Source organism: Pogona vitticeps, chromosome 3, assembly GCF_051106095.1.
Source record: "Pogona vitticeps strain Pit_001003342236 chromosome 3, PviZW2.1, whole genome shotgun sequence".
Lineage (NCBI taxonomy): Eukaryota > Metazoa > Chordata > Lepidosauria > Squamata > Agamidae > Pogona > Pogona vitticeps.
Window position 1 is genome coordinate 96988536 of NC_135785.1, and position 25621 is coordinate 97014156.

Sequence of the window (25621 nt, forward strand, 5' to 3'; positions counted from 1 at the left end):
TGATTGACTGATTGATTGATTGATTGATTGATTGATTGATTGAATTATTTGGCTTCTATACCACCCATCTAGCTAGTAGGCCACTCTGGGCAGTTTACATGTTAGACAACTAAAACATACACCACACCAACAATGAACATAATAATACAAAAAAAAAAAGATAAAACAACCATGTGGAAGCATCTGAACACCATTCTTCCAGCTCTGAGGAAATGGACTTGTCCCCAAAAACTCACATTGAAATGTAGCATTTAGTTTATAAGGTGTCACAATGTTTTTGTTGTTTTTATTTTTTAATTTTGTGTTTGCCTGAGATGCTAGACCAGACTAACACAGCTACCTTTTAGCTCAGTAGCTAGATCTTGAATCCTGGAACTTTTTGCATATAAGTTATATGCATTTTCCTAACAGGAAAAAAGTTGATTCATTTGAAATGTAGTGTTGTGGGAAATCTTTGTGGATACCTTGTTGTTGTTTAGTCATTAAGTCATATCTGACTCTTCGAGACACCATGGACCAGAGTACGCCAGGCCCTCCTGTCTTCCTTAGACCCCCCCCCCCCAAAAAAAACCTTAGACAACCAAAAAAACTCAAGCCTGAAATATCTTTGGAGGCAAAAAAAAAAAAGAAACTGAAACTTTCTTACTTTGGGCACATCATGAGAAGGCACAATTCTCTGAAAAAAAAGTACAGTGGTACCTCAACTTGCGAACTTAATCCGTATTGGAATTAAGTTCATACGTCAAGTCAAACTTTCCCATTGGAATGCATTGAAAACCATTTAATCCATATCTGCTGTTTTCCATTTGTATGTCGAGGCACTGTTCGTAGGCAGAGGCATTAGTTCCCATAAGAACTAATGAAAAGCCGGTTAATCTGTACTCTACCGCTAGGGGGTGAATTTTTTATATATATTTTTTCTTTTTTTGATCTAAGGTGAACTTAGGTCAAAAAAGGGCAGGAAAGGTTTTTTTCTCTTTTTTTCAGTTCATAAGTCGAGGCTCCAGTCACAGGTCAAAGCAACTTTTTGCGAACGGAGCTGTTCATAACTCAAATTGTTCGCAAGTAGGGACGTTCACACATCAAGGTACCACTGTAATGCTGGGGAAGGTAAAAGGCAGCAGGAAAAGAGGAAGACCAGAAATGAGATGGACTGATTCCCTAAAGGAAGCCGCAGACTTAAGTTTACAAGAGCTGAAAAGGGCAGTTGAGGCAGGACATTTTGGAAATCATTCATAGGGTCACCATGAGGCGGGGGCAACGTCACAGCGCACAACAGCAGTCGCAACAATAACAACAGCCTATGAGATACCTGGGGAATAGTTTCTCTAAGCATTCTTAAGGTTGGAATCTCTTCCTTGAAATTCTAATCTACCTTCCCAAATTTATGACAACTCTTGGTACTGTTACTTGTATTTGGAGTGCTTGGCTAAAAATCCAGCTGCTCCCTAATGTTTCTTTCCATTCAACATCATCATATTTATTTATTCCTATTTATGCATGGCAGGGACGTGGTGGAGCTGTAGGTTAAACTGCAGAAGCCTCTGTGCTGCAAGGTCAGAAGACCAGCAGTCATAAGATAGAATCCACGCGACGGAGTAAGCTCCCGTCGCTTGTCCCAGCTCCTGCCAACCTAGCAGTTCAAAAGTGTGTAAATACGAGAAGATAAATAGGTACCACCATAGTGGGAAGGTAAAGGCATTCCATGTCTAGTCACGCTGGCCATGTGACCACGGAAACAGTCTACGGACAAACACTGGTTCTATGGCTTGGAAACGGGGATGAGCACCATGCCTTAGAGTCAGACACGTTTGCACTAAATGTCAAGGGGAACCTTTACATTTCATCCATGCATGGGTAAATCTGATACATCATTTTGCACAAGGTTCTAATTTGCTTTCATGCACACAAGAAATATATTGTGCTCTTTTTATTCTGCAACTATTTTTGGTTATTTTCTAAAATTTAAATCAGCCCTTTAACACATTGCAATAGGCAACACACTTTTCGTATTACAACACCTAAAAAAAAACAGTAGTCCCTGACAGGAACCCAGAAAGGTACAGGTAGGAATTATTATTATTATTATTATTATTATTATTATTATTATTATTATTATTATTATTATTATTATTATTATTATTATTATTATTATTATTATTATTATTATTATTATTATTATTATTATTATCATCATCATCATCATCATCATCATCATCATCATCATCATCATCATCATTATTATTATTATTATTATTATTATTATTATTATTATTATTATTATTGTAAGGTTCCCCTTGACATTTTTAGTCCAGTAGTCTCCGACTCTAGGGGGCGGTGCTCATCCTGTTTTCAAGCCGTAGAGCCAGCGCTTGTCCGAATACAGTTTCCGTTGCCACGTGGCCAGTGTGACTAGGGAATGGCATTTTACCTTCCCACTGAGGTGGTCCCTATTTATCTACTCACATTTACATGCTATTGAACTGCTAGGTTGGCGGGAGCTGGGACAAGTGACAGGCGCTCACTCAGTCGCGTGGATTCGATCTTATGGTCTTGTGACCTTGCAGCACAGGCTTCTGTGGTTTAGCCCACAGTGCCACCACGTGTTGTTGTTGTTGTTGTTGTTGTTGTTGTTGTTTATATGCTGCATTTCTCCCATGATTAAGAGTTATAAAAATATAATAATAATCTTAGAACTGCAGAGCTGGAAGGGACCCTATGGATCACCAAGTCCGGCTCCTTTCAAAGAGGCAAAGTGGGGAATCAAACTCCCAGCCTCTAGCTCTGCAGTCAGATACCTAACTCACAAAACTATCCAGCAGTTATGTAAACATCTCCATATGTTCAGTATCTCAGGTTCACTCTTCATCCTGAACAATGTCAGTGAGTTCAATAAAATGTTATGGTAAGGATCTGAACCATTGAGTTAATTTTCCCGTACATGCTCTAGGGTTTTTGTAAAGGTAAAAGGTAAAGGTTTCCCTTGACAATTTTTGTCCAGTCGTGTTCGACTCTAGGGGGCGGTGCTCATCCCCGTTTCCAAGCCATAGAGCCAGCGTTTGTCCGAAGACAATCTTCCGTGGTCACATGGCCACTGCGACTTAGACACAGAACGCTGTTACCTTCCCACCGAAGTAGTCCCTATTTATCTACTCGCATTTGCATGCTTTTGAACCACTAGGTTGGCAAGAGCTGGGACAAGCGACGGGAGCTCACTCCGTTGCGTGGATTCGATCTTACGACTGCTTGGTCTTCTGACCCTGCAGCACAGGCTTCTGCGGTTTAGCCCGCAGAGCCACCACGTCCCCAGGGTTTTTGTAGGCAAGTGATATTATCATTTCAGGTCCTTGTGCCCCCTGGAGCATTCCTGGCGGTCAGAGAATCTTCCCAAGTGTACTTTGATGTGGATAGGAGACTGGATCCTGAAGAACCATGGGGCAACCTCTCTAGCTTCCATAGAAATACATGGAATGATGTTTGGATGATGGCACATACATTTATAACGTATCTCATCCTCTATTTAATGTGTGTGAATATAACTGGCAGTTATTAAAATGTCAGGGTGAAAAGTCTCAAGGCTCCTCTACTGAATAAAATACTGTAGTCTCCTTTAGCAACAAGAACAGGGGAATCCTAGGGCTCTGGGAACACCTGCATCAACTCCAGGTCAGAGATCCCCCAGACGTGAAGGGGGACAACTTTTCACAGGAGAGTGGACTTGCAGCAAAAAGGGCCAGGAAATTTCCAAATTCAAACTGCCATCTGTCTTCGTGAGTTTTCTTTCCTCAAAGCATCTGACTCAGGAGATGCCATTCTGGTGAAATCAGCTGTCTAACTTTGCCAAGGAGGGGAGGTGTGTGAAGAAGATTTATGCCTGACTACATGAACTGTGAGTAACTGACTTTGTATTCAGCCTCAGCAAGTATAAATAAAAGGCTGACTTTAAAGAAGAGAAAAATAAACAAAAACGGGTGAAGGAGCATTTGTATCTCTGAAACATCAGCAAATTTTTATAACATAGTTATGTAGTTAGATTTTATATTAGATAGTGTATTATGGTAATCACTTCAAACTAGAAATTCTTTTGCTGAATTTAATATTAGAAGTTTTTATCTGAAATATATATATATATACATATAAATAAATAAATATATATATACATATATACATATACTGTACATACAGATGTTATTCCAACTGATAATGTTCCAATGTTTGTAACAGCAGCTGACATTACTCTGAAGAGCTAGTCTTTTCAGGAGCTGGTATAGCGCAGAGAGCTGGCTTACAGGACTGGAGTTGCAGACCCACTTGGGAAACGGGTCAACTAAGATCAATAATGAACATGACATTCTGTACACAGTGCCACCTCTTGATTCTTTCTTATCTAATGAGTCATAATTGAGTGTGGGAACTGACATGGCTCAGTGAGTTAAAACATCTGACTGTGAAGCCAGAGTTGAGAGTCTGAATGTTCCAGGATGTGTGGCCAATAGGGTTAAGTGCTCTTAACCAAGTTGTATTGTCCTAGGGCACTGCCAGGAGGGACTGGTAAACCATTTCTGAATACTTCATTTCTAGAAAACCCTGAGAGAGCTGCTGTAAGCTGAAATTGACTTAAAGGAACAGGATGTTGGCCTGTCAGATTGTTTTAAGAAAATTTTGCACAATTTTAATGTAGGCATAAGAGTATTTTAACAATAAAAAAGGAAAAATCACTGCATTTACAATACCATTTTTATTTATTACTTTTTTCCATAAAAACAAAATGGATGGCAAATTAGCCCCAATTAAAGACACATTATATATCTGAGATGAGAATTATTCGCTTCCCGGTAATAGGGTCAGAGAGAATTGTCTTAGACACTCACTCCTGCTTCCTCAGGAGCCAAATTTTTATAATGTTGCATTTTTATTAGAAAAATATATATTTATAAAACTTTCCATAATAATATCAAAACTCTATATAAAGGCTAGTCATCTTTTTTCCTGTTGTTTGGACACAAGCACTGAAGGAAAGTAATGGAGCATCTGGTGATACTTGGAAATATTCCTCTCCGTTGTGTTCCATTTACAGCTTACAAAAACGAAATGCATGAAAGAACAGAGCTTAGAAGAGTTATTTGTTTTTGACTTCAATCCTGAAATCTTAGTCAGCATAGGCACAGTCTATGCTGCCTGACGGATTGTGGGAGTTGTAGTTTAAAAAAAGGAGTTTTTCTGAGTTCTGAAAAAAGAGAGACAATCTCTTAGCTCTCAGGTGGTCCATCCAGTTTACTGGCCAGTGTGCACAAGCAGCACACATTAAAATAAAGAACAGATGCGCACATGATAGTATGGCAGATTAAGACTTTGGGTTGTTGTTTTTTGTGCTATCATTTCTGCAATGAGTGAACTCAACATGACTTCACAGCAATGTGCCTGAATCCTATAAACCACAGGCCTACATAAAAGTAGACTATCAAAATGATTTTAACCTACAGAGTTCTCCTATAGAATTAAAAGACAATCAATATCCTTGGTATGGTGTTTTCATGTTGTGCAAAACATTCTTGCCCTTCAAGATTGATTCAATGTAAGGAAAAGCGAAACAGGTGCTACTGCATTTCGGAAATTCAATGGTTCTATAGAAAGGGAAGGAAACCTGGCCGATGTAGTGTCCAGAGGCAGACGTATCCTAAACACATCTCCTCACAGTTGGGAAGAGTCAAAGGGAGGTGGGGATCTCCATATTATTTCCAGTCTCAGTGACTGGAGGTAAAGCAGTGATTCCCCAAAAATCCTGGGTAAATCATCCAGCTCCTCTCTCTTCTTTAATTTATTAAATGCCTGTTCATACAAAGACTGCAAAAGTACTTGAACATACCAAAGAGCATTTTTTGGATTTATTTTCACATAAACATCTTATGCTAAAGCTCTCTCCTGGAAAATAGACCTTCCCTGAGCAGAAGATACTTTTTGTATGTGAAAGGGCTTCTTTGGATCTATCCCATAATCCCATATTTTCTTGCCATCATACATAAAGGCAATGATACCTGTTTCACCTAAAATACACAACTGCTACTTCAGCACTCACTTTTTCCTTACAGCTGCTGCATATTATTCAGTTCTTTCTTCAGATATGATATATTGCAGCAGTCCTCAGAAACAATACCTGAAAAGGCTTCTTTGGTCATTATACATATTTTGGAACATTCACCTCAAACCATTAATATAAAAATATTGACAATATGCAGAGAAGGCGGGAAAAAGAACTGAAGCATGCCTGTATAATTCAGGCTTGTCTGTTGTCTCCCAGTCTGAAGATGCTTCAAGGAAGTAGGATGATATTAATTTCAAGGGACATCCTGAGGCCATTTATATAAGCCTAAATACAGATCACTGATTAAATCCATATGTTAAATGTTGCAGTCAAAATCCTCAATTTTTTAACACCTAAACAAATAGTTTATAAAGAAAGCCAGCCTTCCACAACCTGGTGACTTCCAGGTATGTTGGATCCAACACCCATCATTCTTTCTAAACCTGCCCTGCAGAATTGGAGAGGGTAAGTTTAATAAAAGTTCCTCAGCTGTATTAGACCGGTCCTTTTCTTATTGAAAATGAAACAAGTGGGTAATTCTGAACATCCTAAAATGGAATGTGGCAGTTTAACATTTGTAATTTGTCGATTTCTCATATATAGTTTTTATAACAGTCCCCTTCACAACCAACAGTCTTCGCAATTTATGTCGACATAAAGCACTGGGTGTACTGGGAATTCCAAGATCTATTTGCATGTTGTCAGGTGATACTCGACAGCATCATACAACCGCTGTTGTCTTTTCCAATCAAATGTTTCTTGCAACGTTACCTGTTTTCATCTAACTGATTTACCTGTTAAATAGATGAAAAAATTAATTAAAATTATTGTTTATTATTATAGATATCTTAAGGCTATTATATTTTGAGCAGCACAAACCTGCAAGGCCACTGAATCACATGCAAAAGCTGATGCCAAAAGAAACTTGTTTGTAGGATTCCCCCTCCCCCATCGGCACAAAAACCTCTCTGTTGTTGTAAGCAGCCCAGAGTGGTCTTAATGGACTAGATAGGAGGGATATAAACAGAATTTTAAAAAAACTAAGAAAGCTAGCAAATTAACACCCAATAATTTTTTTTCTGTAGAGATTAAAAGACAAGACTGCCTCCTGCCTGCAGGTTCACTATTCAATAGTAAGGCTATGAAAGAAACAAAACAAAACAATGTGGAAGTAAAAAGCAAGCAAATTCAGACCATGTAACCTAAACAGCAGCATCTGATTATGCCAGGGGCTGCCTGGAGTTTAAGCAAACAAGAACCCTACCCTGTTTCCCTGAAAATAAGATCTAACCTGAAAATAAGCCCTAATATGATTTTTCAGGATGCTTGTAATATAAGCCTTACCCCCCCCCAAAAAAAATAAGTCCTAGTTAAGTGAAGCCCCGTCCTCCACCATTGTGCAGCAACCAGATGACATGACTGTAAAATAAAACATCCCCTGAAAATAAACCCTAATTTTTTGGGGGGGGTGCAAAAATTAATATTAGACCCTGTCTTATTTTTGGGGAAACACGGTAGTATGTCTTGAGTTCTCTGGGTGATGGGACTGTACAGGCCAGAACATGCTTCCTTTTGGTTCTGCAATCCTGAAGCAACTGGCAGCAGCAATATCCAATGCCCAATTTCTACAGGCTGATGAAAAAAATGTGAGGGCAGGGTGTGCCTAAATTTATTTAATTTCACTTTTACTAATGACCGAATTTCTCATTTCAACTAAGTATAGCTCTTCGATGCTTCTACTACGTAAGATTTAAGAAGTTAAAAAAATAGCTTCTATTTTGTCTTCTCCAACCAGCTGACAGAAGGTTGACTTTCTTCCTCTCCCTTTCTGTAGCCATCTAGGCTGTCTGAGGGCTCCAGGGAGATTTCCAGTATTCCAGAGCTGCTTTTGGAGGTCTATATGTGCTTGCAAGTGGATTGGAAAACTTACCCAGTTCCTGCTCCACCTATGGAAGTCCATTGTTAGATTCTGCCCCCACTAGAATATTATTTCTTCCTATAGTGCTTATTTTAGTGACTGCATACTTTGTATCATCCAAGCAATTCTAAAAGGACTTCCCAAAAAATGTCAACCCATTTTATTCTTTGAAAAAAAATATTTTGCCTCCATTGGAATTTCACTGAATAACTGAGATGTTTTTAATAAATGATAAGCTTACACTAAACATTTGTAGTTTCCAAATCTCATTGCTGCAGGATCAAAATTAAAAGTTACTGTATTTTTCCGTGTATAAGACAATACTTTTGTCTAAACTATTTAGATTAAAAATTGAGGGTCATCCTATACACGGAAGTAAGGAGGGGGAGGGATCAAAGTGCTTTGACTCCTGCTTTCCCCCTCCACTTTCTTCGCAAAAGGTAGAGGGGGGAGCAGGAATCAAAGTGCTTTGATGATTCCTGCTTTCACCTCCACTTTCTTGCGAGGGAAGTGCTTTTCCCCTCCAGGTTCTTTGCAAGGAAGTGGATGAGGAAAGCACTTTCCTTGCAAAAAAAAAGTGCAAGAAAGTGGAGGGGGAAAGCAGGAATAATCAAAGTGCTTTGATTCCTGCTTCCCCCTCCACTTTCTTGTGAAGACATAAATTTGGGGCATCTTATACAAGGAAAAATATGGTAAATTTAATTTTTTAAAAGTAACCAGGCTGAGCTTACTCATGACAAGCAGCTATTAAAATGACAATGCTACAGGAAAATCTTGCAGATGCCATTTAAGAGAAGAAATGGGAAATATGAAACCAAGACCCCTTCTTGGTATCACATATTTAATAGTCTGTCAGTAACAGAATGACTAAGTAAAAGCAGAAAAGTTAGAGAGTGCACAGGATGAGAGGAACTCTGCCAAACATATCACTGCAATATACAATGATAAAAAACAGAATGCCTCTAATATTTTGAGAATTCTTTATTCATGGATATGCAACAAAATATTAAACATACAAGAACTAAGGAGAAACAAAATATTTTACAAATGTTCAGTTAAATGGGACTTTTTTCCCATGACCAAGTCAGTATAAGCACTGTTTCTAAAAAATAAAAATAAAAATCATTTTTACTCTGCCTTTTTGCTTTTAAGTGTTTGATAGGTAGGCATCTGCAGATCTTCTATGGTCTCTGCAATAGGTTTGTTTAGAGTTTCTGGAAGCAGAAGAGTCAGGAAACCAGCCGATAATCCACTAATTCCAAAGACCACAAATGGTACAGATGGACCAAGGGTTTTCTAAAATAAAGTAATAATAAACTAATTATGAAATGACGCACATTAAAGACTTATTGGCTGAACTCCTGTTTAAGTTCTGAGACATAAGACAGATGATGTCCTCAGCCAGGGCAATTTTTTGGAAATTAAGCATTTACCCCTCCCGTTACAAACTGCCTATCAGTCCCAAATAATTTGTTTCACAGTCAAGACCATATGAGAACTCAGCAATGGGACAGTGCACCTTTAATTACTGAAAATGGCTGCCGTCAGAATAATTTTACTACTGATACAAGTTTTTGGTATTTAAAGACTTCCTCCTCCTCCTGTCTTTCATCTTGCACGAACTCCCAATGATGAAAGGGATCACTTGAAATCCACAGAGGTCTTGGAATGGGAGGGAAAATGTGTGATTTTTAAGAAATTGCCGTAATTGTTTATTTCATCAACCTGATGCCATGGAATATATGTGAACAGGATTTCAGTCACTGAAGAACAATTATCCCAAAATTTACTACCTATTCAATTCATATAAAAATGCAACAAATATTCACTTGAAAAGCATTTGCATATAGAAACCTAAATGGTAAAGCAGTGGGAAAGTCATATGACTATTCCACGACTGCCGTTTTCATCTGTTGTACTAAAAACCTTCTTTTGGGAAGGCTTGCAGAATTGCCAAGGTGTGGATGTACCAAAACTCTATCTCACCTCTATCCCTGCATTTGCTGGTAAACATTTCTTAGGCACAGTTCTCATATGTGACTAATCAAATCATCTACATATGGATAAAAGGCCAAACTACACAAGCGGGAGGTTTGTAACTGTATCTCCTAATACATTAATTTCTAATGAAATACAGCACAGGATATTTCTGTGTGTCAGAATTTGACTGGACAATATGATTAGGTGAGGGAGAATTCAGCCCTCTGTTCACACTACATTCTCCTATTTGTAAGGACCACTGATCCCACATTCCCCACTTTGGCTACTTCTCTGCAAGAGCTGAACATTGCTCCAGGCTTCACCATGGCCACTGTCATCATAAAGAGGAGATCTTTGAAACTTGAGTCAGCAATCTGGAATCTCTATACATATGCAAACTACACCAGTATTTGTATTATATGGCCTGGGTCCAAACTATCTCAAATACTGTGTCTCCCATTATGAGCCTACTCAGGCGTTAAGATCTGGGCTGGCCTCATCTATGTTGTCCTTTCACAAGCAGCCAAAGACCTTTTCTCTTCAGGCAAGCTTTCCCTCAATTACTGGTTGCCTGAGTAAAATTTTTAACTAGATGACTGGCTACAGTATTTTTTGGTTCCATTTAAATATTTGCATAATTACAGGCGCACCTCACTTAACAACCAAGTTCCAATTCAATTGTTAAGCAAATTGGTTATTAAGTGAGGAGCTTAAAGGCAGAAGCAGGAAGGAATTGGAGCAGGACCTAGCCAGAAGAGTAGCCGCAGCAGCATTGCTGCTGATTTGAGCTCAGGCGTTGGTCGTGGCTGATTTGGAGGCAGAATGAAACAAAGTCCGAGAAAGGAGATTTCCCCATGCTGGAGAAATGGTTGTAAGTCTGAGTGGTTGTAAAACAGGTAGTGAGGAGTGCCTATATTGTTTTAGCTTTAATACTGTTTTATTAATGATGCAAACTACCTCTTTATACTCATTGCTTTCAGCTTTAAATATTGTTTTGAATGATCTAAAAGAGAGGTTACCTACCTGTAACCATGGTTCTTCTAGTGATCCTCTGTGAATCCACACAATTGGGTTGTTTTGCACCTGCGCAGGATGTCTCGGAAGTTTCTAGAGCTTAAAGACATGTGATTAGTAGGATATGCCCCCATGGAGCGCATGCTCCGCCCTCCAAAGGTCCCCTCAGTTCCTGTAAGAGTCCGCCGCTGTCAAAGAACTATATCAAAAGACAATGTGACGGACAGAGGGGAGGATGGGCAGGATGTGTGGATTCACAGAGGACCACTAGAAGAACCATGGTTACAGGTAGGTAACCTCTCTTTCTCTTTGTGACCTCTAGAAATGAACACAGTTGGGTGACTGACAAGCTCACTTACCGGATGGTGGGACATCACGGTAGAAAGGATGTCAAAACCACTCTGCCAAAAGCAACATCATTCTTTGCCCAGACATCCAGACAGTAGTGCCTCACAAAGGTCGATGGATTAGACCATGTAGCTGCACGGCAGATGTGAGGGAGTTCTAGTCCATGCTGGAAGGCAGTAGAGGTTGACAGCACTCTGGTAGAATGAGCTCTTAAATGTTCAGGAGGTATTGTGCCTGTGAGCTCATAGGCCAATGAGATAGTTTGAACAATCCAGCGAAAGATAGTTTGAGGTGAAGCTGGGGTACCCTTATGAGGACCATGAAAGCATAAGAAGAGCCTTGGAGGCTTTCTGAATGATTTAGTTATATCGATGCAAAAGGCCAAAGAGCATCTTACATCAAGCACATGGAGCATGTGCTCAAGAAGTGTAGAAGGAAACAGAAATCAATGGTTGATTGAGGTGAAATTCAGAGACAATTTTAGGTAAAAATGATACATCAAAATAGAGGGTAATCTTATCAGAATGGAACTGAAGGAAAGATGAGGGCTGCAAGTTCACTAGCACGTTTAGCAGATGTTATTGCTACAAGGAATGATGTTTTTAAAGAAAGTAATTTGAAATTAGTAGTAGCCGCCAGTTCGAAAGGTGGTTGGGTAAGTGCTTTGAGAAGAAGTTGCAAAGGCCATTGAGGAGAAGGATGTTGACGTGGGGGACAGATATTGTGGAGTCCTTTGAGGAATTTCTTCAAAACTGGGTGAGAGAAAAGCCTAGCCAAGTCAGACTGAGAAGGCTGATGGGTTACAATAGCAGAAATCTACACCTTGAGGGTAGAATGAGAGTCCGAGAAAGAGATGATGGATAAAGGTAAGTAAAGTCTTCAGAGAAACCAGTGTTGCAGGTAAATTCTGAGAATTAGTAAAAGAAAGGAATGTTTTCCATTTGCTGTGGTATAACCATTGGGTTGATGGCTTATGGGCTCGATCTAATATGTTTTTTATAGCGGGAGTATCCCTCATGCTGTCAGGTTCAGAGAGTCTATGTTGGCATTCAGACTGGAGGCAGGCGGTGCATCATGGCCTCTCCCAATTTGAAGATACCCTTGTCCAGCAGGCCGAGGCAAAGAGGCAGTCACGAAAGCAGCAAAATCAGGGAGCTGGGCAGGGGACAGATTGGATTTCTCTTCAGTGTGGAAGGGATTGTCACTCTCAAATTGGTCTTCTCAGCCACATTAGACGCTGTTCCAAGTCCTACATACAGAGCACGTTACCATAGTCTTTCAAGACTGAAGGATGCCTAATGATGACGATGGCTTATGGGCTTGATCTAATATGTTTTTTTATAGCGGGAGTATCCTCCATGCTGTCAGGTTCAGAGAGTCTATGTTAGGGTGGTAAATCATCCCATTGTCCTGGGTAGAAGGTTGGTGATCGATGGGAGATGGAACACAATGGTCGATATCAACCTCAGGTGGGTGAATCATGGCTGGTGTGGCCACCATGGAGCGAGGAGGACGGCATTTGAGTAGAACTGTCAAAGTTAAATAATGATTTGTTGTATAAGTGGAACTGGGGGAAGTAGGTAGAGTAGGTCTCCGACCCAGTCTATCATAAGTGAGTTCCTGTCAATACCGGCTCGGGAGCAGTACTGCTGTCACTTGGTGTTGGTCTCAGAAGCAAATGGATTGATGGACGGGACACACCATCGGTGACAGAGAAGGTCGAAAACTTTGTCGTTCAATGTCCATTTGTGCATCCTTGTGGTAAGGTGACTGAGATGGTCTGCAATAAGGTTGTCCCCTGTGGCAACGTGGACCGCTACTGGGAAGACATGGTGTAGGTAGTACCATTCCCAGAGTTTGACAGGAGTGAAAGGAAGTGGGTACCCCCCTGCATGTTTACATTGTACAGTGCTGTGGTATTCTCTGTATCTAGCTGTACTGCTCATCCTGCAATGAGAGGTAAGAAGGCGTGGAAGACCTTGATAATTGGCAAGAGTTTGAGATGGTTGATGTGTAATAATTGTTCTTGCCTCTTCCACATACCATGTTATCTTGTGATGTTGAGGGGCTGGGGTCGGTGGTTACCTGTATTGAGAGCTGTAGAGGCTGAAAGAGTCTGCTTCCAATCAAGTGAGGAAGAAACATCCACCAGGCGAGTTGACTTGCAAGTTCTAATATTAATGTGAGATATTTGGATGGGTGGTCTGTAATGGGATTGAATAGTGATAGATACCATGACTGTAGGGACCTCATGCTGGATAACGGCTGTTGTGGAAGCCATAAACCTAAGAAGGTGCTGGGCTTGATGCACCAATACCGAAGCTAGGGGTTGGAATGGTCAGATGGCTCATTTTAGTTTGATGATTCTCTCTTGACGGACAAAGGCTCTGGCTTGTAGGGAGTCAAAGCACGCCCTGATATAGGTGGCAGTCTGTGAGAGCTCAAGATGGGACCTGGCAAGGTTTACCTTGAGTCCGAGATCTTGGAGAGTATCGAGTTTGGTAGCTGTGACAGCATCGTGATAAGAAGGGGTGACTATTAACCAGTCGTCTATGTATGGAAATATGGTAATACCTTGAAAATGGAAGTAGGCAGCGACTGGTGCCATACATTTGGTAAAGGTCCTCAGTGCTGTGGAAAGTCTGAAGGGACGAGAGAGCAGAATTGGTATGAGATGTTGTTGAATCAAAATCGTAGAAATTTGTGATGATGCGGATGGATAGAGATTTGAAAGTACGCATCCTGTAGGTCAATTATGACAAACCAGTCTTCCTATGAAAGAAGAGGGATGATAGTGTTGAGGGTCAGCATTCTGAAGTGTCTAGGTTGAATGAATTTATTAAGGTTTCTAAGATTGAGAATAGAGCGGAGTCCTCCATCCTTTTTGGGGACTGCAAAATATCTGAAGTAGAATCCACCATGCAGGGTAAAGGACGGGACTACGAGTATGGCTTGTTTTTGTAGAAGGGAATCCTCTTCATGGAGAGCTAGTGAGTATGGAGTAGTCTTAATGGTGCCAGAGGGTGGGGTAGGTTGGAATTCAATGAAATAACCATTTTGGACAATAGAAAGAACCCACTGATCATTAGTGATTTGGCATCAAGCACTGATGAAGGGATGGAGTCTAGTTTGGAATGTACATATGGATACTTTTGTGGGTGTCAAAAGGGTTGTCAACGTGTTTCTTGTTGTTGAGGTCAAAAGGCAGGTATTGTAGATGTAGATGGGCCTGGGTAGGATCTGTCAGATACTTGTGGTTTGTGTGGTCAATATGGTCGAAACTGCTGTTGAAAGAAAGACTGTCTTTGAAATTGAGGGCGCTGATACTGGTAAGATTGTTGGGTAGAATATGAACGTTCTGTTTTACGGATTTTATAGAGGTTATCCATTACTTCATCCGTTTTAGTATTGAAAAAGCCAGCACCATCAAATGGAAGGTCTTCTATCCTTGATCTAGTATCATCTGAGATACCTGCTGATCTCAGCTGGGCATGAGCCCTCAAGGCAATAGAAGTGGAAATAACTTTAGAGGCGGTGTCCACAGTATGGCAGGAAGCAATTATTTGCTGTTTAGCTAAGGTTGAAGCCTCAGTGTGAATACTTAGGGCTTCTGTCTTGGTGGTGTCTGGAGCCACTTGAATGATAGGTAGAATTCTATTCCATACCTAGCAGTGGTACGTGCCCATAGCGGCTTGGTAATTAGCGACCCTCGTGATAAATGATGTAAGGGAATAGAATCGTCTTCTCAGAATGTCAGGTTTTCTTCTTTCTCGGTTGATGGGAATTACAGATGATTTATTACGTGTTCTTGATTGATTAGATTCCACAATAATTGAGTTTGGTATGGGATGTTTAGAGAGGAAAGCTGTGTCTGGACCGTGAGTTTTGTAATGATTTTCCACGCATCTCAGAATTTGAAGTGAGGAAGGGGGTTTATCCCATGATTCTTTTACTAAATAAGCATGGCAGGGATGAAACTCAAGCTAAGGGGTGGTGTTTTATCCTGATTAAGATCATAGAAGATCAGGTCTTTCTTTTGAGCTGGTGGTTCTTCGATATCGAGTTGTAAATATTTTGCCATTTGCATAACAAGCTGGGAATAAGATGTGAAGTCTTCTGATGGGGATGGTGGATGGTTTTCGCCCACATCAGAAGTTGTGGTAGGTAAATTAGAGGGTGATTCCTGGGAAATACCGAATGTTAAATCTTGAGTAGAAAGGGACGATTGTGAGGATGGTCATCTGTGTGGTAGTTTGGTTGCCAACGCCGAAGGTTGTGATGGTGGAGGTAGTTGGTGTATGGGAGGTATATGTGATACCGGATGTTGTTCGATGTCAGGAGGAGGAGGGGGAGGTCCTTTTTAAGTGGTGGTGACTTGGAGAGACGTATGATGTCAAGAGTGCTTGGAAGAGTGCTTAGCTTGTTTGGGTTGCGACTGAGAATCCGGTACCAGGAGAATATGTTTGAGAGCTGATTTCGTAGGGATCGATGTATGGTGAGTCAGTGTTGGATATGCTGTGGATGAACAGCATCTACAGTTGTGTTCAAAATTATTCAACCCCCACTGAAATTGAATGTTTTGGCCATTTTGACATTGATTTTGATCATTCAGTCATCTTGCTTACATTTACATGAAAGAGGCACTTGTAGGTCAGAGAAATATAACCTTAAGTTTATAATGAAATAACCACAAATGTCTTTTCTGTGCTCACATCATTATTAGTTTTTATTCAACCCCCAAGTGACATTCAATCTTAGTACTTAGTACAACATCCTTTTACAGTTATAACAGCTTTTAAACGTGAAGCATAGCTTGACACAAGTGTCTTGCAGTGATCTACGGGTATCTTCGCCCATTCTTCATGGGCAAAAGCCTCCAGTTCAGTCAAATTCTTAGGCTTGCGCACTGCAACTGCTTTCTTTAAGTCCCACCAGAGGTTCTCAATCGGATTTAAGTCTGGTGACTGCGATGGCCACTCCAAAATGTTCCAGCCTTTCCTCTGCAACCATGCTCTAGTGGACTTGGAGGTATGCTTGGGATCATTGTCCTGTTGAAAGGTCCAACGTCTCCCAAGCCTCAGGTGTGTGACGGACTGCATCACATTTTCATCCAATATCTCCTGGTACTGAAGAGAATTCATGGTACCTTGTACACGCTGAAGCTTCCCTGTACCTGCAGAAGCAAAACAGCCCCAAAGCATTATTGACCCTCTGCCATGCTTCACAGTAGGCAAGGTGTTCTTTTCGTCATATGCCTTGTTCTTCCTCCTCCAAACATAGCGTTGATCCATGGGCCCAAACAGTTCTAATTTTGTTTCATCAGTCCACAGAACACTATCCCACAACTTTTGTGGTTTGCCCACATGACTTTTGGCATACTGCAGTCGACTCTTCTTATTCTTGGGAGACAGCAAGGGGGTGCGCCTGGGGTTCTGGCATGGAGACCTTCATTACGCAGTGTGCGCCTTATTGTCTGAGCTGAAACTTCTATACCCACATCTGACAAATCTTTTTTCAGTTCCTCAGCAGTCACACGGGGACTTTTCACCACTCTACGCTTTAGGTAGCGCACAGCAGTCGAAGTCAGCATCTTCTTTCTTCCACGACCAGGTAGCATTTCAACAGTGCCCTTTGCCTTGAATTTGCGAATGATGCTTCCTATGGTGTCTCTTGGTATGTTTAACTTCTTTGCAATCTTCTTATAGCCATTGCCCTTCCTGTGAAGACAAATCACCTCTTCTCTTGTCTTCCTGGACCATTCTCTTGACTTCACCATGTTTGTAACCACACCAGTAAATGTCTAGAAGGAGCTGAGTATCACAGTCATTTTAAAGCTGCCTAATTGGTGCTTATTATGCTTGATTGGTGCTCGGTGACATCCACAGGTGTTTTCAATACCTGATCGAAAACACCTGAATGAACCTCTCTTCTTCAGAGTGGTAGTCTTTAAGGGGTTGAATAATTGTGGCAATGAAGAAACCACAAAAGAAACATTTACTACTGTATTACATAAACAATTGATGTTATTTTAGTTGCTTTTGGTTCTTTAAAACGTCCTTGTAGGATTTCATTCTGAATACAATTCCAAATGTACACTATAGTCCCTAAACCCCTTTACAGCATTGGGGGTTGAATAATTTTGAACACAACTGTATGTCATGACAGTGAAGGTGATATGGAAGGTGAGTATCGGGGTGAATAAGCATCTCTCACCCTCCTTGGTTCGTCAAAATAGACATGCTCAGTCAGGTCTTCAGGATAGTAGGGGCCGTAGTGGTGGTACCAATCCCCATGGGCATCTCTAGTTGAGTATCGAGATGGTTCGGGACAATAGTAAAATTCCCTGTGTGGAGGGGCATATTGGATTAGAGAAAGGTGTCATCTCTTTGCCCAGTGTTTGTGGAGAGATTGATGAGACAACTCCGAGCCAGAGACCTGAATAGGTATTGCCCGTCCTGATGATCTAAGGCTTGAATTGGCCAAGGCTGGGCTGGAATGAACATTAGCCAGAGATAGGCCAGTACTCGGCAAAAGGCTAGTAATGGAAGCTACAGCCTGAGCCAGTGTTAAAGTTAGATTATCTCTATCCGAGATCGAGCCAGGGGCGTCTCTAGATGACGCATTGAGGATCGATGATGGGAGCACCAGTTGAGGTGGGTCTATTTGAGTCAATTTCGTAGGTTTCTTAGTTTTCTTAAGTTTAGCCTTATCTTTCTTTTTCTTAGAAGAGTCACTGGGACAGATTGGAGCTTTTGACATGGATGCTGAGCTCGATTTTGAAGCGGACTTCAAAGGGTCTTTCTGTTGAGGTGACGGAGTCGTCAGGCTCGATATCAGGTGAGGAGTTTCTCAATGTTCTGGACGCAGAATTGGAGAGGTTACCAGATCCATGGGGACCATTTTAAAAGACTTTTCGCAAAGGTGAGCAAAGCCTTTGTAGGCATAGTTTTAAAGCGAGCTTTGTAAGCTTTTTGCACTCAGGGCAGGAGTGTGTTTGGTATTGCGCCCCTAAGCAAAAAAGGCAATGGTCGTGACCGTCGTTAAGAGGGATCTTATTCATACAAAGCATGCACCACTTGAAAGGCCCTGGGGGGTCATAAAAAGTAAGGGGGAAAGGGAAAGGTGGGGGGAGAGAGGAAAAAACCATGGGTAGAAGAGAAAAACGAATGAAGTAAATTCAAAAGGGAATTGGATAACTTACAGAGGAACATCCAACAAAAGAGATGATTGAAAATAGAGAATGAAAGAGATGAATAGTCAATGAATGATATAAAGGAGTGATCTCAGTAATCGCTCTAGCATTCCGAGAGAGGTCCAACTGAAGCAGCAGCAAAAAGGAACTGAGGGGACCTTTGGAGGGTGGAGCATACACGCCGCAGGGGAACGTCCTACTAATCACATCTTTAAGCTCTAGAAATGTCCGAGACATGCTGGGCAGGCGCGGAACAACCCAATTATGTGGATTCACAGAGGCCACGAAAAAGAACCACCATTGTATACTCATTGTTTTCAGCTTCCAATATTGTCTTTCAATTAAGTAGGCCACTTTGGGTCCTTTTTAAGGAGAAGAGTAAAATATTTTAAATAAACAAATAAATAATATGAAATGAAATTATTACTGACAATACTGGAGCTGAAATTATTATTGACACATCTTCTGATTAAATTACATGGGCTTGTTATTAACATAAGCCAAAACTCACAGAGTTTGGGCTTACTCCTGAAGTCTGTCTTCTCCAGCCTTGTGATATGCAGTGCTTAGAAAGTGTTTTGCCCTCCTCTATTTTCCTTGAAATTAAGAAAGCTACTTATTTCATGTTTCTTTTTAAATATTAGTAATTTTTATTCCATGTTTTCTCCAAAAAGGGTGTGTGTGCTAAAATATATTCTATTCACAGAAACTAGCTTTTGTTGGCAACCCCAAATGAAGTCATAAGAAACAGTGGCATAGCTATAAATATGGATTCCTGTAGCATTCACTTAAAGGTCATATACTTAACAGCAGTATATGTGAATTATTAAATCTCATTTTGATTTGGATATTTTCTTTTAATATATGGCGTCACAGTAAAAAGAGGAGATTGTAATACCTACCAGAGAAGGAACAAATGGAGCCAGAATACCGCCGAATCTACAAGTCATTGAACACACACCCAAGCCAGCATTCCTGTTTTTACAAAAGGAAACAAAGTTTGCACAAAATATTTTTCTGAGAATAACAAAACCAAAACTGAATGGTACGAAGATTGCTACCATTCAGTTTCAATGTGCACCCTTTTTCAAGCAGAATTTTAAATTTAAAACCTGAGTAGACAGCAAGTTCTCAACAGAATTTAATCATGGTCCTATCCCACCAGACAATCTACATTCTCTAACTTGGGTGCTCCCTTGCTTTGATACCTGCCACCCATTCTCACCAACCATTAGGTTCCCAGAACTTTGTTCCAGATCAATCGTGGAAACAACTTTTTTACATCTGTATACATACACCACAACCAAGTTGCCAAAATGCATCATCATTGCACTCAGATGGATACAGAATGCTGACTGACTCTTGGAAATCAAGGAATAAAAGGGGAGAGGCATTGGAATAGAATATTTTGTCAGAGAGAATGGTAAGTTGGATGAAACATGGACCTGAAACACTGCAGACAGTGATGTTTTGTTTCTAATCCTACTTAATAAGTGATGCTAAGTGAAAATTCTCCAACCGATATGCATATCAGGACTGAAAAAAATATATTAAAGAATATACTGAATCTCATCTGCTTCCAAACCGAATTCAAAGTGCCAGTTAAGTCTCACATGAATTTGGTCCAGGCTATTTGAAAGACATTATCTCCCCATATATTCCTCCCTGGCTTCTGAGATCTTCAAGAGAGGGCCTTTTCTTGTTCCCACCATCCTCACAGATGTTTTTGGTGAACACATGAGACAGGGTACTTTAAATGGCTACTTCCAGGCTATAGAACTTCCTTCTCAGTTATGGCTAGGCTGACCTCAATTCTGTGCCCTTTTGTCAACAGGCAAATACTTTTTAAAAATAGGCCTTTGGAAATTGACTGTCCTTCTAAGAAATGAGTTGCAATACGTGATGCAGCATACTTTAATGATTCATTGTGGTTTTTAACTGGGTTTTAACTGGTTTTAATGAGCTGTTTCTAACACTGGTAAGTTTAAGTGACTAAAATCCTGTTGCTTGGTGTAATGTTGCAACTAAAGTAGGCCCACTGGAGCTTACAGAGAAGTTGACTCACCAAATCTCTGCTGATTCAATGAGTCTACTCCAGTTGTGACTCACTATGCTAAGCAACAGGATTTTAGCCACTGTATTTTAATATTCTCATTTATTGTTATTTTAATTGTTTGTGTCTTTTAGCCATTTGTGAGCCACTTTACCTTCTTTTTTGGAAGACAGGTGGGGCACAGAAAATAAAATAAATGAGTAAATCTGTAACTCCTTCACTTAATATGTGTCAGTTATAAAAAAAATGAAGAGCAGTATTGCTTTAAAAGATAGGAGAGGTAGAGTTTAAATGAAGACCATATATTTAAAAAGGAAGATCTTGATTCAGTACTACAGTTGCAGCTTGTTCAACAAACTATATTTCTTCTTTAAGGAGAATCCTACTTTGCCATAATCAGCAATAAAACTCATAACAGAATGTGTAGCTGTGAACCTCTTTTTTGCTAAAGATATCCAGGGATGCAAAATTCTCTGGATTCTCCTAGACCAGGCACTCTCTCACAGAGAACCTATCTCCCAGATTTACTCTGAAAATTAAAAAGAAGAAGAAGGAGAAATTGGGGGAGGGAAGCCTGTATGGTATTCTTATTGATTTGGATGAAAGGTAGAATAAAAGAAAGAAAATGAATCAATGTTTATGCCAGTGCAGAGTTTTGATTGCCAGTTTAGATATTCTCAGCCAATGCTGCTCGTGTTGAATTAACCATGCATTATTTACATTAAATAAATAAATACAATGCACTATAATGGATGTCTGCTTATTAGTTGCAATATATTTCTCTCCTAAATATTCAAAGCGAAGTTATTTTTTACAAAGCTACACCTTACCACTAGGTGGTGATAAAACTCTATGCTCATATTACTCCAGCATTTTCAATCTTCACGAAATGACAATACATTAAAAACAGAAATATATTCCTCAAATGTGTTGAACCAGCCAGTTTTATTTCAAATGAGCATAGATGAGTTAGTGAAACAATTTTTCCTCTAATTTAGTCTTCCTTCAAAAACAGCTCACAAATCATTTAAAATCTTGTATTGGCACCCACATCTCAAGACAATTTAACTATTAAGAGGAAAATAACTGCACCCCTTTGCCCTACTGAATCACACATTTTTCTTCCTCAGAGCTTGGAAGGGCAGGGAGATAAAACCCACCCCTTTTTACATTTGATGACACCATACTTCAAGGAACTTTTTCATGTTCATAAAGAGTGGTTAGTAACTGGCAACACACTGCTTTACCTCACTCTTGGGCCCACAAATCACTGATCACATTGCCCAAGAGGCTTACTATCTGCTTGCTCCTTTCTCTGCTGCTGGCAGAGCTACTCTGGCAACTCAGAGGCACAAAGGCCAACAGTGCTGTAACTCTAGATGTAATTGCCTTACACTGGGTCAGACTAATGGTCCATCTAGCCCAACACGTTAATATGGATAGCATCTGTAGCATTTCGGGCAGGATTCCTTCCTAGCATTATCTGGAGATCCCTGATATTCCCTGGAATTCTCTCATCCAAGAACTGAACAAACCCTTCCCTGCTTAATTTCTGTGATCAAATTACTGTATTCTAGGTGACATGGTGCACTGAGATGTGGTTCTATTTGGTTCAATGTGAGCTTTAATTTTAAGTGATTTAAGGTGAGGTTTAGTCATGTGCAGTACGTTATTGATTTAAGCAGAGAATTCTTACGGCACCGGACATAAATATAAAAATAACGATTTCAAATTTCATTTACCTCACTACTGTTGGGTAGAGTTCTGAAGTGTAAATATAAATGATGTTGAAAGCAGCACTTACAGTCAATTTCCCATATAAAGCCAGGACCCTGGGACTGAAGAAAAAGCCTAGAATATAATAGACAAGAAACAATCTGCAAATAAACATGTCTGTTCAAAAAAATTATGCTTATCTAGAGAGAAAGACATTCTACTGAAGGCAAGACAACTTATAATCATGTTATCTGAGGCTGATGGGAATTAGAATGCAACATTTGAGAGGTCACCAGCAACATCTGGAAAACCACAGGTTGCCCATTCCTGGTGTACAGAATTACAAAACTAGGCCATTTTGATGGTCCCCTGCACCTATGAATATCTTATAAATTCTAGTTGTTATTCCTTTCATTTTGTTTTCATTTTCATCTACTTTTCCTTCCGCATTGCTGTTTCTTCTAACCTTGTAAGATCCCTGCATTTACTCTTGTTTCTTTCCCAAATTTTATTCCATTGCTCTAATTGAATAAGATCAAGCCACAATGTTCTTTTTGATCTAACATTGCTAACATTTCTTCTTTATTACCCATCTTTTCCAAATAATCATTTAATCTAATAACTTGTTTCTTTGTTAATAAAATTTCCAGATTTTTCATATTTTCTGGAAATTTTTCTAATTCTACAACTGAATATAATGGGGATTACTGATGTTATAAATATTTCCCAATAATTATTCCAAATTAATAAATACTTTTTTTAAAGGATTTTTTTTACAATACTGTTAATATTTTGTTTGAAAAGAATATTCTCAAGGTACTCATCAGGTTACTGAGATTCCAGTCTCAGCTATGTTAACTTCTTAGAATTAGACATGTCAACTATATGTCTCATTTGATTAGCTATATAGTACAACCTTAAATTAGGAAGCCCTAACCCTCCTAATTTTTGAGATTCATACAATCTCCTCTTATTACTCCTTGATTCTTTTTACCTCCAATACAAAAATTATTAATAACATTTTGCCAATCTCTCAACTCCTACTATCTTTACCAGTTTGGGCTTTCATGGTTTGGTAGAAAAACAGTATGTAAAATGACAATTTTACCTAAGATTAATTTTTTTCTTTATGATATACAATAACTGTGGTACAGTTGTTGTTTGGCCCTAATGAACTCCATGTATTTATTTTCTTTTCTTTTTTTTCTAGTATGGTCAGCTGTGTGTACAATGGCAAAAGCTACATTTGATTAGAAAAAAATATATACTCACCACCAACATTTTCTGGTAAGCACATAGTAAATACACAGGCAACGCCTGCAAATATTAAAAATGCAGCTGTACTTTTACATCTTCCTGACCTAAAGTGGGAAGGAAAGCAGATTAAATCTCTGTAAGGATGCATGTTGTTACTTACAATGTTGATAGATTTGTCTCTTAAGGGTCAACTAGATAAGTAACGGAAGGCAAAAATGTGTATGGTGGGAGGAAAATACACTGAGTGCAAAAAAAAAGAAAAAAAAGACAAGTGCTGTGTCCCCCTTCTCTCCATATCTCGGGAGGTGAACGGATCAGTGCCGAACAAAGTATTCACCTTCCATGAATCAAATCAAAATGACGTTACCTATATGTCTGATGTGCTACCTGCAAAATGCTAAGACTACATGGGAACTAGGTATCGTATGGCATCACCAAACACTTGTTCTAGGGAGGATTCATTTTTCAGGCCAACCCTCCAAGATGGTTGTAGGACTTCTTCTTCCCAGCATGCTAAACATAGATGAAAACATTGTAATAAATCAGAAGTAAATGGAAAATGCTTAAGGGTCATGTTACCTATGAACTGTACAATGTGTACAGCCTGCATGCAAAACTAGAAAGTTATATAATCTTACCAAGATTTCTCAATGAAGAACATGCACAGAGGGAATGCAGGAACCTCAACAAGGCCAGAAAGTGCCACATTCAGGTATAGATTTCCTCCTAATTCACCAGCATTCAACGTTAGGCCATAGTATACAAGGCTGCACACATACCTAAACATTATGAAAAAAGATTGATCAGTTATGTTCCTCAGTATCTGAGGAATTTATGCAATGTTAAGCTGTGTACTAATTTGTTAGGTGGATCCTGCAAGTTGGAAGTTTGTTTCATTCTGCAACAGGGCTTCCATTATTATGAATTCTATATCATTCTTCTTGCTGTTCCTCTCCTACTCAAGCTTGGAAATCATCATGCCTATTCCACCTTTGGATGCAGCCTTTCTAAACATCAATCTTGTATGGCAATTTCCCATTTTAACTTAAATGGTCAGCAGTTTAGCTTTCTTCACTTCATATACACATATTCTTTATCTTTATTCAGTCACCTTAGTACTTCACTGGTCACCTTTTCAGTCAAAAAATCCCTAGTTTATCCGGTGATAAATCCACAATTTATCCTAAATGCTTCTATCTTTTTTATAGTAGGACTGTTTAAGGCCAAAATTCCATGACATGCAGCAGAACTGAAAATACACAAGCACTGAGGAATGCACAATTCTCAATGTAAATTTCAAATATTTGTTGCATACTACTTTTTTTTAATGTTGAAGGTCCTCCAGCCCATTACTATTCTGACCTCCTACCTTTATTTCAGACAAGACAAGCAGAAAAACAGAAGTGTATGGTATCTTCAGTAAAATTTCAATTATTCAGTGACCAAAATCCTGTTCTGTCATTGGGCCAGTGGAAGGGAAATAATGTAACTCACAGTGGCTAATTGCCACTAACCAATGAGTTCTCGCTTGGATTCCTGTTTGTTTGCCAAACCACCCAACTTAATACACAAAGAGGGATCTAAGTATTTGTGTATTAGCAGAAATTAGTCGTGTTGCAGGATATGGTACAGTGGCGCCTCGCTTGATGAGAATAATTCGTTCCATTCAAATCGCTGTTAAGCGAAATCCTTGTCAAGTGAAACGAAAAAGCCCATTGAAATGCATTGAAAACCGGTTCAGTGCGTTCTAATGGGCTAAATACCTAAGCGTCCAGCGAAGATCCTCCATAGGGCAGCCATTTTCAGTACCTGTAAAGTGAGGAATCCATCCTAAAACACAGCAGGGAGCCATTTTAAACAGCGGGCAGCCATTCTGAAGACCTGACAATTAGCCGTAAAGTTCGCCGTTAAGTGAAAAATCAGTTCCTGAAGCAGGGAACCGATCGTCGTTAAGTGATTTTTGCCTATTAAAACATCATTTTGCGATCCAAAAGCAATCACAAAAACTTCTTCGTCAAGCAATTTCCTCGTCTAACGATGCAATCGTCAAGCAAGGCGCCA

The 25621-nt window shown here is 39.7% G+C and overlaps 1 protein-coding gene across 3 annotated transcripts in view; it reads right to left on the reverse strand.

Moving 5' to 3' along the window:
* Nucleotides 1–4719: 4719 nt before the first annotated feature.
* The window catches only part of LOC110078742 (solute carrier family 22 member 15-like), a 50957-nt gene continuing 30055 nt past the window's right edge, over nt 4720–25621 (reverse strand). For 2 of the 3 annotated variants that reach the window (XM_020793190.3, XM_072995175.2), the window contains exons 7-12: nt 24199–24339; nt 23576–23664; nt 22330–22438; nt 19437–19509; nt 9138–9296; nt 4720–6876 (exon numbers count right to left, since the gene is read on the reverse strand). In XM_020793190.3, coding sequence (XP_020648849.3) covers nt 6850–6876; nt 9138–9296; nt 19437–19509; nt 22330–22438; nt 23576–23664; nt 24199–24339 — 598 coding nt within the window. In that variant the 3' untranslated portion in view covers nt 4720–6849. Of the gene's footprint in view, nt 6877–9132; nt 9297–19436; nt 19510–22329; nt 22439–23575; nt 23665–24198; nt 24340–25621 lie in introns of all 3 variants that reach the window. The other variant, XM_020793191.3, reaches the window with a different exon arrangement.